The 17,408-nt window shown below is 41.4% G+C and overlaps 1 protein-coding gene across 5 annotated transcripts in view; it reads right to left on the reverse strand.

The window, feature by feature from the left end:
- MPPED2 (metallophosphoesterase domain containing 2) overlaps nucleotides 1-17,408 on the reverse strand; it is a 214,773-nt gene that overhangs the window by 104,062 nt on the left and 93,303 nt on the right. For all 5 annotated transcript variants that reach the window (XM_055143076.1, XM_055143072.1, XM_055143074.1 and 2 more), the window contains exon 4: nucleotides 5,715-5,940. In XM_055143076.1, coding sequence (XP_054999051.1) covers nucleotides 5,715-5,940 — 226 coding nt within the window. The remainder of the gene's footprint in view (nucleotides 1-5,714; nucleotides 5,941-17,408) is intronic.

Genomic DNA, 17,408 nt, shown 5'->3' on the forward strand with positions numbered 1-17,408 from the left:
TTCCCTTCTTGCCACCAGAGAGGAACAGCCAAATTTTGAAAGTGGCCACTTCATGTATCAAGAGACATCTGTGGTGACTAGGGCAGCTTGGTTCCACCTCAAGGAGTCAGCAAAGGAGGATTCGATTCTAGACATTTCTCTTACAAACTGATTTGACATTTGGAGGCATATCACCGTCTCCATCAAAACCTGGGCTAAAAACAACTAAGTGAGTAGCCCCTGTAGATAGAGCACTTGGAAAGAGAGAATGAAAGGAGGCTAACTCCTGGGTTCCTTTCTTTGACCATGTTAATTGTGCGAAGCTCTAAACTAAAATTATCCGTTGACATTTTCATAATTTAAAATTGCTGTGGCACCCAAAAGAGGTAACGCATGGGAAAGTCCTCTGGACATAATACACCATCTCAATCTATGTTTACTGCCGCTGTTTGCCAGAGTGAGTCCACGAGAGTAAACAATGACTTCAGAGGAACCTTCCCCAACTGCCCTCACCCCCGCATTCCTCTACACAACAGCCACCAACACAGCAGCCTAAGGCACCACACACCAGGCACAAAGGATGGAGCTGGACAAAGATACAGCACCTTGAACATTGATTCCATGCCCCACCTTGGGCACCAACCAACTTTTGAAATGGTATTCACGGATGAGAGTGAATGAGATGTAGGAAGCAAAGAGATTCCTTTTGCGCTCGCCTTTTTTCAAATAAACAGAGCAGTTGTTAAACCAGAAGAGAATCTGATCTCGGACCGCGTTCAGCGCAGTCAGCTGCATTCTGAAATTGGCAAAAATGTAAACAGAGCCTGTAATTCTAGAGCAGGGAACAGCCACAGGTTTCATAATGGGAGAGTCTATGGGCCCTGCGCCAAGAAAAATGAAATGTTAGCCTGGCCCTTTAAACACAATCATATAAAAGCAGAGTGCATATTTGTTTAACACACACACACACACACACACACACACACACACACACACACACACACACACACACACACCCTTTTTCTGTGCTATTACGTTTTTGAACCCTCCTGAATAAAAGCCGGCATCTCTGAAAGTGCAGAACAGACCAATATTGTTTGTATCATATTCTTTAGCATGAAATAACTTTACTGCTCTAGATATTTCTTCTTTTTTTTGTGTGGTCAAGTTAATTACGAAGTATGACTGTGAAAATAAAATAAATGAGCCCATTCCACCATCCCCATATCTGAATTCTATCATATGAGTTGCCAATTGGTTTTCTAATCCTCTCACTCAATATCTGCTGTTAATTTGTTTGCTGTTTCAAGAACTTGAAGACTGTCAGCAAAATACATGATGCATTACAAAACTTATAATTGGAAATAAAAACATCTGAAGCTTTTCTGGCAGGGTAAACATAAAGTCCCATTGCACTGATCAGAACCAGGAAATGTGAGCAACCTTGTAGCTATTTGTGTGCAAACACAATTATAATTGCGAGAGAACAGAATCCACACAGCACCTCCCTCTTCGAAAATTGCTGGGGAAATTACATCTACATGAGTGAAGGAATTCATGACATTTCCACAATTACCATCCCAATCTGAAATGAAGGGAGAGCGGGAGGGGAAAAGAAACCTTGCTCTGACTTCCTTTGAAAATGTAGCTCCGCGGGCCTTCATTGGCTATTTCAGCCATTTTAGAGTTCCTCGGCTTAAATCTGATCAAATTCTCCTGCCACAGAAGTTAAGGTACTTCCTCCCCAGTTACTAAATCTGACAAATGACACCTGGGTCCACTCTAACGGTGAAAAGTGTGCTCTTTGTTCCTGACCCCTTGGTCGGCAGCGAGATCAAGTTTCTGGACATCGGAAAGCCCCACTCATATTCATTAAAAGCCACGGGAGACCAGCTCTGCATTTCTCTTCTGGAGGGAACAAGGAGCAGGCTGTTGCCGAACAATACAACCGCTCTGTCACATTCTTACTGGGCATTTTCCTTTCTGCAGCTGCCTGCTAACCAATTAGTACTTGAATTTCCTCCTATACTGCATCCTAGCATCAAAACACTAATTGAAATAATAATGATGGAAGTTGATTATTGGGTGTTGGTTATTCCCAGTGGTGCACAAGGGCTACCTCTCAGCTTAGTCCTACGGTGTTTGTTAGGGTTAGTTCCCTGATGGTGGTAGGAAAGTGGGGAGAGCATGTGATGCTGGACACCCAACCTGAGTCTCCTCCGTACAATGCTTGTGCTCCTGCCATCTGAACCACTTCCGTGGCCGGAGACTAGTAGATATTTTAATACTGAGTACCAAGAGTGAGCTTACCAACCACTGCTTCCACAGAAATGCAGGCTACAACCAAAAATTCACTGATGATTATCAAATTCCACCTCCCTTCTTCCCCACCAGTCACCCAATTAGTTACTGGGAAGGCAGGTGTTTTGACAGGTTTAGAATTTGCTTTCAGCTTTTGGAAAGGATCCTAGTTGTGAAGCATGATCATAAAGAGGAAATGAGGTGCCATCATGGTGGCAGAGGATCAACACAGAGGATGCAGGAAATCCTTGAGCTGGCTTGCCAGGAGAGCAATATCCTGGAAGCAACACGGGCCTCTACTGTCTCTCAAAGAGGAAGAGGAGAAACATGGCCGTGCAAGCAAATCTGTGACTGAAGTGTTACTACCAAAGGTGACAATTCATCCTGCACAAGTACTGAAGCCATGCATGCAGATGTCACAGAGCCTGTCATACAATGCCTGGATACTCAAAGAAACTTGTCAACTTTGCTCCTCTTTCACTGGAAGCACGTTTCTTTCCCAAGCATAGCATCCCCAACAACTGTTTCAGTCTAGGCCACTCCGTTTTTCCAGACCCATCAAGCATTCTTCCTTGGAGCCTAACTAACACCAGAGCATGCTCAGATTGCAACAACCATGAATAGACAGGGATGTGGTACACTGGTTTCCACAAACAAATTTCTGTTAAGTTGTAAATTGAGAAACAGTACTTTCATTCTCCCTAGTCTTTGGAAGCTGGTAACTCTTGTGTTGCAAGTTATAAACATGCCATGAAAGTGGACTAATATTCCCTTTCAGTAATGACATCTAGCTACAATTCATTATTTTTAAAATACGTGCTATCTTTTTGATCAGATGGCTACTACTTTTGAGAAACCTAGGGTGGTAATTCTTAGTTTCAAGATTTTTGCTTGATGTACTGCTTTAAAAATCATTATCAGGGCCCAGAGAGATAATACAGCAGGCAGGGTGCTTACTTTGCACATAACCAAGATGGGTTCGATCCTTGGCATCCCATATGGTTCTGCCAGCACCATCAGAAGTGATCCCTGAGTGCAGAGCCAGGAGTATGCCCTGAGTAGTTATTTCTTTTGGGTGTGGCCCAAAAACCAAATACCAAAAAATTTAAAATTCGAAATTAGATCACTACTAATAGCAGCAAATATAAGCAATAATTATATCCTACAGAAAAATCACTGGAAAGTATGGAAATAAAAGTCTATCCATATTATTTTGGGATTGGAATATCTATTGAGTTATTAAGCAAGCATTTAGCAATGGGTGATTTTCAGGGATTAAAAAAAATCATTTAATTTCTAAGAGGAGAAAAGTGGTAGCTCTGGAATAAATTTTCCAAAAAATATTAAAAATTTTTTAAGGGGCTGGAGAGATAGCACAGCGGGTAGGGCGTTTGCCTTGCATGCGGCCGACCCGGGTTCAAATCCCAGCATCCCATATGGTCCCCTGAGCATGGCCAGGGGTAGTTCCTGAGTGCAGAGCCAGGAGTAACCCCTGTGCATCGCCAGGTGTGACCCAAAAAGAAAAAAAAAATTTTTTTTAATAGTAAAAAGGATTTAAATTACACAAGGTGCTAAAATAATCAACCATGCCCATGTATATGTGTAATCTCCAAGAATTTGAACCTGAAGATTATATATTCCAAGTTGATTATGTGAGTTACAGATGAGAAAGATAAGGGTAGACCTGATGGATTTTATTTTACATAGAAAAGTGATTTCCCTGATGCCACACTCACAATCAGCAAAGGCTGAACTAGGGCTCAGTTTGCCCCTTTGATTCCCAGTGCAGTAGACTTCATCTGAAGGTTGACAACGTTTGACAAAAAACACCAACTCCTCAACAGCAGTGGTAGCTGATGCCAAGGAAAGGCTGATTTTATACCAGGAAGTCCCCTACAGTCAGACTCAAAATTAGAAAGCTACCACTGACTTCTCTATGTGATTCTTGGGTAGTTGCTTCACCTTTCTGTATCAGAGTTTTCTTATCTGCCAATGGGGGATACAATAGTGTTCATCCTATTAAAGTATTTTGAAGGAAACATGATAGTAGATAAAAGAACAAAGAAGACTAGAACTTAGCATAAAGTTCACAATTCCTATCAGGTTTATTTTAATCAGAAATATGCTTCCTATACTCACTCATCAGTATGGTTAGACACCAACTAGCCAAACGAGGAAGGGAAAAAAAAGGACAAAATATTTCTACTGTCTGTTGTACAGATGACACAACAACTGTGGAGTGATGTGACAATCTGAACTCAACTTTTCAGCCCTGTCTGACCTTCCTAAAACAGGATGGAATTAAGTGAGTCAAGGTTAGTTCCAGAGTTCACAATAAACAACACACAAACATATAATTACATGCCCCAAACTCCTCTAATCTCATCTAACTCCCCTTTGAAAGATTAAAAAAAAAATCCTAGTCTGGACACCAGGTGACTTGCTCAACTTCACTGAAACACTTAGTGCCAGAGCCAAGTCAGGCTAAAGAATGAAGATCATTTTCATAAGCGAACTACAGGGATACTTCAAAATTTACCGTAAACCACTTAATTTAATTCTCACAACTCTCTCAAGTAGATGTTAGTTCTGCCATCTTAGAGACACAAAGACCAAGGCTCGGGCTCCACAAAACAATTTCTCTAAAAAAGAAAACTGAGCAAGCATGGAGTACCAAGAGCAGGGGTTTCTTTTCTGGCCCCTAGACTCTGAGAATTCTACATCTGAGTTCCCAGCAGTAACTTCCAAACTACCCGCCTACACAGCAGACTTTTGCCTGGGAAACTTAGGAAAATCCAGATAAAAAACCAAGACTATGCAAGGCCCTTATTTCCATCCCAGGAGCCCTACAATGACCCAAGCCCCCTTACTTCATCTCTTCTGGGGGTGGTTCCTCTGTGAAAAACAAACAAACAGAAACTCCAGATTGTTGGGCTCAGGAACTAAAATCATGTCACAGGACCTAGAGGGGAAGGACTCTCAACTCCCATTTCTTTAGAGCTGGTCAGATGATGTGCTTACTTAGCAAAACACTGCAAGACCTAAGCTAAGTATTTTATGAATGCGTCCAGTGTAAAATGAGAGGGAAGAGAGTTACCTAAGGCTGATGGAAAGTTCAGAGAAGCTGAATCTGCCTGAAGGGCACCGAATGAGCTGCTCTAAAATCCTTCTGTGTTGTATGGACCATGAGTGGCTTAAATGTAAAAATATCCACCAAAGTCCCAGCCCCCTGGCCTGGCTTAAAGAAATCTTCATCAGAAAATAAAACAAGGGGCAGAGCCAGGATCTGTTATTTTGTTGAATCTCATATTTACAGCAATGATAATTTTTTTCTGTCCTACTCATTTGCATCAACGATAACTACTCTATATTATGATTTTTCTAATGCTGAGTCAAATAACAGCAATGAGAAAGGAATCTGTCTGAGCACTTACCAAGGTGCACCGTATATCCTGAATCCCTTCACCGTTACTTCCGAGTCTTGCAAGTAAATACTGTTCGTCAGGAGAGACTGAACGTTGTCAAAGTCCTCTGGTTTCAATTTGGACACAGAGGGGAAACGGTAGTAGTCCTGTTTGACAAGGTCTGCCATGAATTCCTTATCAAATGTCAGTTCATGATTCCCAGCAATCACTATTTTGTATTCATATGGCAGGTTTCCTGAAAAAAGAAAAAAAAGCGTCAATTAGCATGTTCATTTCCCATCATAAAGGATGACAGTTGAGACTATCATGTGCAGACAGTTTACCAAAATGAAATAGTTCTCACACATCCCTTTACATTTCCATGGGAACCAAAATTTATGACTACTCCTCTATGCTAACAAAAAAATAACAATAAACAAGAGCTAGGAAGCGGCTACAAAGCTACCAAGAAAACATTAAGTTTGCTCATTCTAGTTCCTTCCTCTTTATGCTACACATTCAATCGGTGAATCCGCACTGTGATGAACCAATACTTCATAATTATCCAGCAAAATTGTGTAGGATAACATAGCCTCAGCTAGTTTAGGTTTATTGGGTTGCTCCCGTCACAGTGCTCCCATCCCTTTGTTTAGCTGTAATCACTTCTCTATGCTTTCTTCCCCAAAACAGTTAATCAGCTTTCTCCTAATCTGACTCTGCTAATTTGTAAGATCAGACCTTCCTAGGACACTGAATATTACAATATTGCCTTCCTCTTCTCCTTATGCCTTTTGAATAATTTACTTTAAAGCAATGTCCTTTTTTGTATAGACACAAGAAGACAATATTATGCTTTTGTAACTTGGGACTTCATTGGCTTCAAATATTATTCATTCCTAGGCATCTGCTTTCTCCACTTAAGCCTCAGTTGCCCTCAGTTCCTAGCACCCCGTCGGGACAGATCCAGAGCAAGTTGTGAGTTATGTGCTACCTCGCATCGAGATGGGCCTGGCCAAAGTGCCTAATTCTTAACTATTAAGTTAAGAGCTTGATCATAGACAAATGCTGTCATGATCCAAAAGTAATGACAACACTAGGACCCTGCTAGGGATAGGAAAGACTGATCTGGCCTGAGCACTGTAGTCTGAGATTGACATGGTCCCAGAAGAGCAATTCTATAAACTTTAATGTATTTCTTATTGTATCCATACAAAATGATGAATATTATGAATGCTTATATGTTTGCTTTATGAGGAGAGGAGAAACACACTCTTGGGACTTCGCTCTTGGGTGGATCCTCCTGCTGAAAGAGAATCAGTCCTAGGAGAAGCATCCCCTGAGGGAAAGGAACCTTACCCCTATTGAATGCGACCACACCTATGTGTATGCCCAAACCCCTCATGCTGGGGGAATTTAACTAAGCTGTAAGAGTGGGTTAGGGGGCCAGATCCACAGATCCAGAAAGAGATCCAGAACCGGGAGACAAGCAGAGAGAGAATGAAATAAACTGATCGAGCAACCGTTTTGGCCTTCTTCCTTCTGTCGCCTGCCCTTGACCGACAGCACACACAGCGGTTCCAGAGCACCGAACACGAGTGGTGAGGCAGAGCCGCTCGGAGAGCCCGCAAGTGCACACGCCCCGTCGGTGTCCTTTAGTTTTTTACAAAAAAGCACTTTAATCAAAATCCTTAAAGTTTGGACTCAGCTTGGTTTAAAAAAATATAAGCCAATCAACTATTTTTCACAACTCAGATAACTGTTGGATTTTTCAGTCTATCCTTCATAAAAACATGGCACAGCTAACCACAGCCACAATTTATAGTAATAAAAGGAACTATATAGTCCAATTTTATATTACAAGATACGTTTTACCTTCTGGCTCGTGAATAAAGGAACATTATTAATGGCTCTCTGATTAGAAGGCTAACTTTCCTCCCATTGGGATGGAGAAGCAACTGTAAAGCTTAACCCCCTTTTAATATTTATGGTATGGAAATGTGAGTTCTCCATGTGCGCTTCTTATGCAAAAGTTTCCCGATCAAAACGAGATAATTCTGGGAAGAAGAATGAAAGCTATAAAGAAAAACCCAAACACTAGAATTCTGCATAGATTTATAATGTTTGAATAAAGTACAGATCATACATATTAATAACTCACCGTAATGTTATAAGAACCAAAATCCAAAGGGAGATAGGGCTGGGCAGCAGTCCCCATTCTGAAATTAAAACCCTTTCTCTTCTTTGTTATTACCTATCCCTCAAGCCTCACCACAGGGCTGCCGCTCATTTTACTTACTTTATTTCATTTTATTTTTGAAGGGAAAAGGATGTGTGTGTGTATGTGGGGGCAGAACAGTAGCGCTTATAATTCCATCTTCCTGAGACTCCTGGGTCCAATGTGAAATTGTTTCCTGCGATTCCAGGAAGAATGAAAGTTACCCCAGTAGGAAATTGGATACACTTGTTTTAAGAAGTGGCCCTTACCAATAAGTCAAAGTCCATGATTTAATTACTGAAGCTTACTGAGACAAAGAATTTTGGGTAGGAGGGACTGGTAGATTGTCATAGATCCCACGTGGATTTCAGTAATGCAGGAATTACAACGCTGAGGTCCACAATCTCAGCAATACTGTGAACAGACCTGCTGACAATGACACAGTTTTTAAGAATATGTTCTGTAATGCTTCTTTGAGGTTTCTAGCAGGAACATAGTTGCACATATAGTTATTATGTTAATATGGAGACAAGAGACAGAGAAAAGGGGCTGGAGTGATAGTACAGCCGGTAGAGCATTTGCCTTGCACACGGCCAACCGGGGTTTGATTCCCAGCATCCCATATCGCCGCAAGGAGGAATTCCTGAGTGCATGAGCCAGGAGTCACCCCTGTGCATCGAGGGTGTGGCTCAAAAAGCAAAAAATAAAAAGAGAGAGAGAGACAGAGACAGAGAAAGGCAGTCAGAAAATGACAATGCATTGTCATTTTCTGACTGCCTCAACATTGTGGTCAAACCTCAGTGACTATCTTTGACAACCCACAATACAGCAGGACATGCACTTGGTCTTAGTTAACTTGCCAAATAATGGTAAGGACTTTGCAGAAAACAGGCTTATCTGAGTTAAGTTTGTGACCTTGACTTAGCAGAAAGTAAGATGACAAGCAACTTGTCATAATGAGAGCATAATGTTGGTATTTTTACATCATTTCCTTCATGCAGGTTGCAGATAAAAGAAGTATTAACAGGGTCACAAATTTGGGAATTTGAGAAATGACTGACAACGAATATTATGCTCTTATGCTGCACCTCAAGATCTGTCTGTGTTCCCAAGGCCAGAATGAGATGAAATGTTATCCCAGGTGGAAATCTGCTGTTTGAAGGCAGATCTTATTGGACTGAATCTTTGAAAACTGTACAAGCCATGCTGTAGATGCTGGGTCTCTGTTAATCATTCATGATGATGGACTCACTGCAATCCCTTTATGTACCTCCCGAAGGAGGGCTTAGCTTTTCCATTTTATCCATTTCAGAGCTTTGGTTCAGGGACACATAGGGGACAATTGGAAACACAGAAGAGGAAACACATTCAGACCAGTTTCTCTAAAAAGCAAACCAAACTTGCTGCAAATTACATCTTCTTTGGAATGACATGCCTCTTTGGTGTCTATTAAATCAAATTTTGGAAACTCATCTAAAAGACATAACCTCCATGTAACAACGAAAATGAACCGCCACTGAAGCAGTGAAGATATTTACACATTGCCAATCTACTCATCTTTACCTGAAACTTTACTAGCAACTCTCAACTTTCATCCACATCTACCTGTGCTACAAAATTGTCTGACATACTTCTTTTTCAGCTAACTGACCTCTCATCAATAATCTGCCAACTTTTATGTTATATATGAAAAACATAAGCATGGCAGCTGAGAAATCTCCTATTAGTTGATAGCATTTCTCCCCTTTTCAGATAGATTATTTTGGAAGAATGCAGTAAAGCTCCAATCTTCTTAGTATTCAAATAGCATCTTTTAAAATTTGTCAGACAAAGTGGTGTCTGCCTTTATCCATTTTATTCACATCAAGCCACAGAAGTTGACCTGCTTAAACAAAACACCAAGGCCACATATAGTTATTCTAATAAAAGATAATTCTTGCTTTACATGACCTAAAAACTCTAACTAACCAGTTCCATCTTTCCCAAGACATGCGACATTCTCTACTCATAAAACACAAATGATTCAAGGTGAAGTGGAGATGGATTTTTTTTGACAAAATGTCAAATTGTTTTGTATGTTTTCAAAGTGCATATTTGGAAAACAATCTACAATTTCCCTTTTGTTATATATCAGTTCTATTTTTTCCGTTTTTATTTATATATTCAATTTCCTATTATTACCTGTAAAATGAGAGATCCTTTAAAGAAAGTGATTGAGGGGTACGAAGACTTGCACACATCCAATTAGGTCAATCCTTGGCAGCCTACACATTCCAGCATCACCAGGTGCAAACCTGTGAGCCCCTGAGCATCTCTGAGCATGATCCTGGTCCAGAGTAACCCCAGCAACTGGGTTGGAAATGTAATCCCTGGCACTGCAGGCCCAAGGCAGCACTGCATCCTCAGATCTGTCAGCTCCTCAGACCACGCTGGCCAAATACTGCCAGAGGCTCCCTCACCTATTGAGCATGACTTGGGAGCCTGCTCAAAGATAGTCCTGTGTCCTCATTGTTCACATCTTAAACTATTCTGCACCCTTCCCCTCACCTCATCCTTGAAACAATTGTCAGACATCAGAACTTTTTCAGGGGGTTTCTCTTGCTCCCACACTCTCCATTTGGCATCCAGTTTGTCCTTGATCTTCCTCTGCTTTTTCGTCATAGGACTCCAATACTGGCCTCCTATTCATCCTCCCATTCCCACTAGCACTGTCCTCTCGAGACATCTCCTTCAAGGTTGTGGTCCTCTCTCTCCCTACTGAACCTTCTCCTAGGTAAGTTTATGTCTATCCACCTCAAGAAACAAAAAGCAGAAAGGAACACACGAACGTACATCACACAACCCTTCACCATTTCCATCTCTTTGAGATACTCCTCTATTTCACTTCTAAACTTCTGAAAAGGATTACAGAAGTTCAAAGTTGGTAAGCCAAATATTACTGTTTTCAAATGTAAAAGTCTTTTATTTTTAACAAAAGAAATTATTCAAGCACCAGGAGAAATTGTATCAAAACTGTCTGAATGACCAGTTTCTTGTGGGAAACTCAGAGAACAGGCAATGCAGACCTCCAGACACCAGACTTGTTCACTTTCTTTAGCCCCGAACACCTGACCCAATGACCTCATCCGCACTGCATGTATGGGCAGCTCTATTATTAGAATTAGTAAGTAAGAGGCAATCTTTATTCAGAACTTATCCAACAACACATCTGGTTTCTGTTTCTTTACCCTTGCAAAGGTTTCCCTGTAATACTAACAATAGCCTAGTGCCAATGGCCAACCCTACACTCATTTCCTCAGTTCTCAACATCACTGATCACACAGCAGTGAGAATTCGGCTTCTGAAAGTTTCTCCTTTTGAAAGCAGGTCCCCCAAGCCTTTTCCTCTTCGTCATTTCCTGTTTTGAACCATTTTTGAATCCCTCTTATTCTCAGCTGACTCCTTCACACCCTCCCTCTCTTTCTCTGTTTCTATAGGTATTAGATAAATCATAATCTCTAGCAATGCTATTTAATGTTTTCTCACAATGCCTCACATTCCTATTCTTCCTGGTTTGATAGTGAAGCTATTCTACTTTAAACTGTGGAGACAGCATGAGGTAAAGAGGGGTCTTTGTACGCTTCAATGTATGTTAGCTGCACAAACAACCTTGGACATATAGATGAATTACATTTGTTAACAGGCAAAATAGCAACATGTAGATCACAGCTGCACTTAGCTAAGAGGTTGTGATCCAGATAAAATAAGATAAAGCTTGGACTGTAGATATGGCTCAGTTGTAGAGTACATGCCTGTCTCACATGCAGGAAACCTGGATTCAATATCCCTGTTGCACAACATTTTTTAACTAAAAAAAAAGTTTATAAAGCTCATTCATGGTATGAAGTAAGCTAACAGTGCACATTCATTATTTTTACTCCATTTTTTCAGTTTAAAATTGTAGCATGTGACTTGTCTGTTCTTTGACTTTCAAATCTTTGTAGGCATGGTTCATGACTTGCGGTTCCTTGTTTCACCCAAAGTACCTAGTTCTATACTTTCCCCATGTCAGGCCCATAAATAGTATTTGCTGAATAAATGAAGAATGGATGAAGTTCTGCAAGGTATGACTCTGCAAGATTGGCAGACTTCTAGAAACTGAGTTCATCACCTTGGGTTGACTTACCTGCACAGGTTTCAACCACTGTCAGGTTTTCCTCCAAGTCTAAGCCCTACTCAAGTTTTCTTTTCCCTAACCCCAAATCCAGTTGAGCCAAGTAATTTCCAAAAAATCTCCAATGAACTGTTTTTAAGCTTCTAGTTCCTAAAATGTAAATGTGCATGTGCGTGTGTGTGTGTGTGTGTGTGTGTGAGAGAGAGAGAGAGAGAGAGAGAGAGACAGAGAGAGAGAGAGACAGAGAGAGAGAGAGAGACAGAGAGAGCGAGGGGGGGAGAAAAAGAGAATAATAATGATGCCAGTAATGCTTGGCATGCAATAACAAAATACTGCATACAAAGAAGCTGCCTGACCCTGCATAATCACTCATAAGTATTATCTGCTAGAAACACTTATTTTGATGGCTGCTCTTCCATGTTACCATCCAACATTAATCATCAGTTTATCCACAAATTATATCACTTTCTAGGGAGAGGCACAATATCACTATTCTCAGTAAAAAGCATCAAAAAGCTAGAAAACTTCAGTTCTCAGAAATTAGAATGGGCCAATATGGCCATAAAGTATAATTCGGATCATCATATCATCTGAAACTGGAGGAATAGGTGAATGGGTTTTTGAAACATTCAAGCTCTACACAGCACAAACCCCAATGCCTCTGTCAAGATGACCTACCTGTGCAAATAAACACATAACTTCTCTCCTCCTTCTGTTTTCCAGTTAGTTATCCAACTCTTCTGATAATTAGGGTATACCAGTCACCCACTCAGGAATGGGTAGTATATCCATCCATGGGCAATATCTTGATTATATTTCTCTCGAGAGCCTAACTCATTTAGAATATCCACAATATCACCATAGAGTCAATGGGGGTACTCTTCTATGAGTGCATGAAAAGAAACACAAGTTCAAGCTTTTCAGCTTAAACTGCACATGCCTGATAAAATGATAAAGCCACTGACACACAGAGCAACCTGTGTCATGGTTAGCCTCCCTTTCTTACTAAGTTCTGGACATGTAATGAGTTGCTAGACGTGAGGGTCATCAATTACAGCAGGATTCTCAAACGGATGCAGAATTCCCAGATCTGGTGTAGTGTGGTTATTTAAGAGCGGGGCTCTGTGAGCTTCTATAGGGCTGGAATAGGGCAACTCGAAAGAAAAGACAAGGGCAGGGTTGGGGTGAAGGATGGAAAGATGGAAACCTGCATCCAAATTTGCCGGAGTAGCTCTGCTTTGCTTTTATTTATTTATTTATTTATTTTTCATTAAATCACTGTGAGATAAACAATTACCAAGTCATCCATGATGACAGCAGAGATGGGCCGTCCCTTCCCATCATCCTACCTGCTTGGGGTCCTGGCTGTCACACCCACAATCTGCCTCTAGGTGCCATCTCAGCGCATCAACAGCCTTGATTCCAGAGACTTCCAAATGAATCTCAAAATGGATTAGCTCCCTACAGAGATGTCTCTGGACCTCAACCACTTTCAATTCGAGAATTCCAGAAGCACAACCTCTCATGATATTCATAAAAAAACAATAGAAAATAAATTATCCAGCATCTACCCCTGGCAGGTGGGCTTGAAAGGTAGTGGGAAAATTTGAAATAATGGTGGTGGGATTGGTGTTGAAATCTGTAGCACTGTAGCACTGTCTTCCCATTGTTCATTGATTTGCTTGAGTGGGCACCAGTAACGTCTCTATTGTGAGACTTCTTGTTACTGTTTTTGGCATATCAATATGCGACCAATAGCTTGCCAGGCTTTGCCATGCAGGCGAGATACTCTTGGTAGCTTGCTAGTCTCTCCAAGAGGGGCAGAGGAATCGAATCCAGGTTGTCTGCGTGCAAGGCTAACATCCTACCCGCTGTGCTACTGCTCTACCCGGTGTTGAAATACTGAATGTAATCAATGTGAACTACCTTATGAAAATAAAATAATTTTTTAAAAGTCATCTATGATTTGGTTTGTGCCCTTGCCAGTATAAATTTCCCACCACCAATGTCCCCAATTTCCCTCCTTTCATTTTATTTTATATTTTCAGGGAAATTTTTCCAGAAGCTAGCACCTGGCTTTAAAATATTAAATAGAAAAGTGACTTATTTATGTGAGTCTGTATTACTAAGGAAGAAACTTAGTGCCAGGGAATTGCTATTTACCAATCAAAGTCACAGACCAACTTGGTAGCACAACTGGGCTAAGAATAGCTTTTGCCTCTTATGTTAGTATTCTTTCGGCAATTCTAAATCCTAACAGCCTGGCTGAGTTTGGTTCAAACCCATCTCTTATTCCAATCCTCTGTCTAGAGCATCTCCACCCTCTGTGATCTTTTCTCTAGTTCCAGGCAGCTATGGCTCTTTTATACCTTGAAATAGAACTCCCCATTCCAGATGCTTCTCTGGATATGTCATGGATTTCTCTGGGGACATAAAGTCAGGCCAACCTCACATATGACAACACAAATTCTGGCTCAACTGATGCATTCCTTAAATGCCACCACAGTGGTGGTGGATGTAACTTCTAACTCATGAGCTCCCAGGAGGATGTGGGAGCCAACCCAAGGATGGGAAGGTCACAGACCCAGGAAGGAAAAGGTAGAAAGGCTTCCTTATGAAGCAGCTCTGAATCTGAAAAGGCTTATGGCTGAATCTGAAAACTAAAATGAGGCTTAGACAGGAGACTATGTCCAAATTAATAATTTCCAGTGACTACAGGGGCCTGAGAGATAACAATGTGAACTGAACTGAGAAGAGAGTGTGGTGAAGATAAGCCACAGGCCCATAGTCATTTTAAAACAAGCAAATGCAAAGACTGTTCCAGCCAAGCAAGATTCCCTACTAATGGGGCCCCATCAAGAAAAATTCTTGTTCCTTATATAATTGCAAGCCTATTTGTTTATGTTAGTGATCGTTATTAGATGTATTTCTCTAGAAACTTGGGAGTTTAAGACCAATCAGAATCCAAGGTCAATTTCGGAAAACTGAATTATCCTGGAGCGATAGCACAGAGGGTAGGGTCTTTGCCTTGCACGCTGCCGACCCAGGTTCGATTCCCCAATCCCTCTCGGAGAGCCTGGCAAGCTACTGAGAGTATCCTGCCCACACAGCAGAACCTGACAAGCTACCTGTGGCGTACTCAATATGCCAAAATAGTAACAAGTCTCACAAAGGAGAAGTTACTGATGCCTGCTTGAGCAAATTGATGAACAACGGACAACAGTGTTACAATGCTACAGTGCAGAACAGTCCTGGAAACTGGGCTAGCCCCTACCAGAAGGCTCTGACCCTCTTCTTCATGCCTCACTAACAGGGAAGAGGGAAACACAGACAGGTTCAGGTCTAGCAGGATAAGCTAATACCGCAAATCACCTTCCCTATGCTCCATATTTCACTGAACATCTGACCAAATGAACTGTTGTCTTCGATTTACTTGTGCTAAAACCAAGAGAAAAAACACACAAAATAACATTTCTTTTTGAAGAAGGACATCCGATAGCTAACATGGATGTCTGGGTTTCCAGAGTAAAAGAAAACCTCACCATTAAAATGACTGTCAGATCACTAATGTCTCTCCCTATGTTCTCCCCTATCCTATAGTCCTAACATAAATTTTCAACGTACAGGAAGACACCAAAATCTCTGTGGCACAATACTTGCATTCAAAAAGACTCATTAGGGGCTGGAGTGATAGCACAGCGGGTAGGGCGTTTGCCTTGCACGCGGCCGACCCGGGTTCAAATCCCAGCATCCCATATGGTCCCCTGAGCACCGCCAGGGGTGATTCCTGAGTGCATGAGCCAGGAGTGACCCCTGAGCATCGCCGGGTGTGACCCAAAAAGCAAAAAAAAAAAAAAAAGACTCATTATGTAACAAGAAACAACAACAACAACAACAACAAAACCAGACAGAATAGAAAGAGAATGTGTAAGGCTCCCAGATGCCAAGGAAAATGCAATTCTCTAGGCTCATTTACCCTTGCTAATATGCAAAGAGAGAGAAAAAAAATAGAATACACACCTAGAATTTGACCCATTAATCAAGAGACTATTTATAAACAAAAAAGCCTTAATACAATTCATTCATTCACTTTGTGTGGGGGCAGTGCCAGGAGCCTGTTTTACAGCTCTGCTCGATAATGTCACTGCTCTACAGGGACCATGTTATCCTCTCAAGGTGGATAAAAAGAAGGTCATTTTTTTCTATTTAAAATTATCATTATATTTTTAATGTTGGGAGTCCGGCAGAGAAGGAGTCTGTTCAAATTCTTGAAGTTTCCCTATTCCACAGAGGGCTGAATAAGAATAACATAGGTTTGAAAACTGGCCAAGTGGAACATTCTGCAAGAACATGAAAGAGGAAAAAAAAATACCAGGAACTATGAAGATGGAAGAAGTGTAAGGTATATTGGGATGGACTAAGGCACTCCATCACCTAAATTCCTGCCCCGGTGGTGACTGGAAGCTGATACTGCAGGCAAAGACTTGAACCCAACCTAATGAATGAGTAGAGAACTCCTCTCTCTTCCATGCTCAGCAGCTAAAAACAATGTCTGGCTTTTAGAAGGTGCCCATAATCTACTAGCTGAAGGAACGAAAGGACCTCCAGAAGTCCTCAGTGCCAACGTTTGCACCCTCTTGCCTCCACTGCAAAGCCACCAGAAACATTCCGTCGGGGCATGCTCCATCTCCGGCCTCAGTCTGTCCCCCGTTCAGGCTCCATTAATTTCCGTAAGTCCTGACAACTCTAACGTTAATACTCACACTTGCTGATGGAGCCACACAGCAGGTTCAGACTGCTACTTTCTCCTCTGAAACTCATGCATTAGGGTTTCTTCCATGCTTGCAATGGGAAACCAAGTCTAAGAAATATTAAACACAGAAAACTATATTACAATAATGTCAGGGCTGAGCCGGAAACCCAGGAGAAAGGAAGGAATGCTGAGTGAAACACTAGTGGTCCGCTGCAGGAATGAAGGCTAGCATGAGAAGCCACAGTTGAAATGCTCCCTCTTCTTGTTTAGCCTCCTCGATGGAATATTTAAAGGCAGCGGAGAAATGCCATAACCCACATATCCACACCAAGGAGACGAAAGTTTCTCTCCCACCCTGAAAAACAGACCTTTCCTACACCTGAATAGTCCCTAGCAAGTGGCACCGAAGGCACAAAACATTAACTAAGATGTACAAACTATGGAGAACAGATCCTATAAAATTGTTAGGGTCTGAAAACAATTCCGAGACATGACGGATACTCTGCAGCTTCATGTTTGCATGCATTCCTATCTCAACCAAATCTTACTCCATCACTGCTCATAACCTACACACCTACACGTGTATACAAACGTGAGCAAGCT

Source organism: Sorex araneus, chromosome 6 (assembly GCF_027595985.1).
Source record: "Sorex araneus isolate mSorAra2 chromosome 6, mSorAra2.pri, whole genome shotgun sequence".
Lineage (NCBI taxonomy): Eukaryota > Metazoa > Chordata > Mammalia > Eulipotyphla > Soricidae > Sorex > Sorex araneus.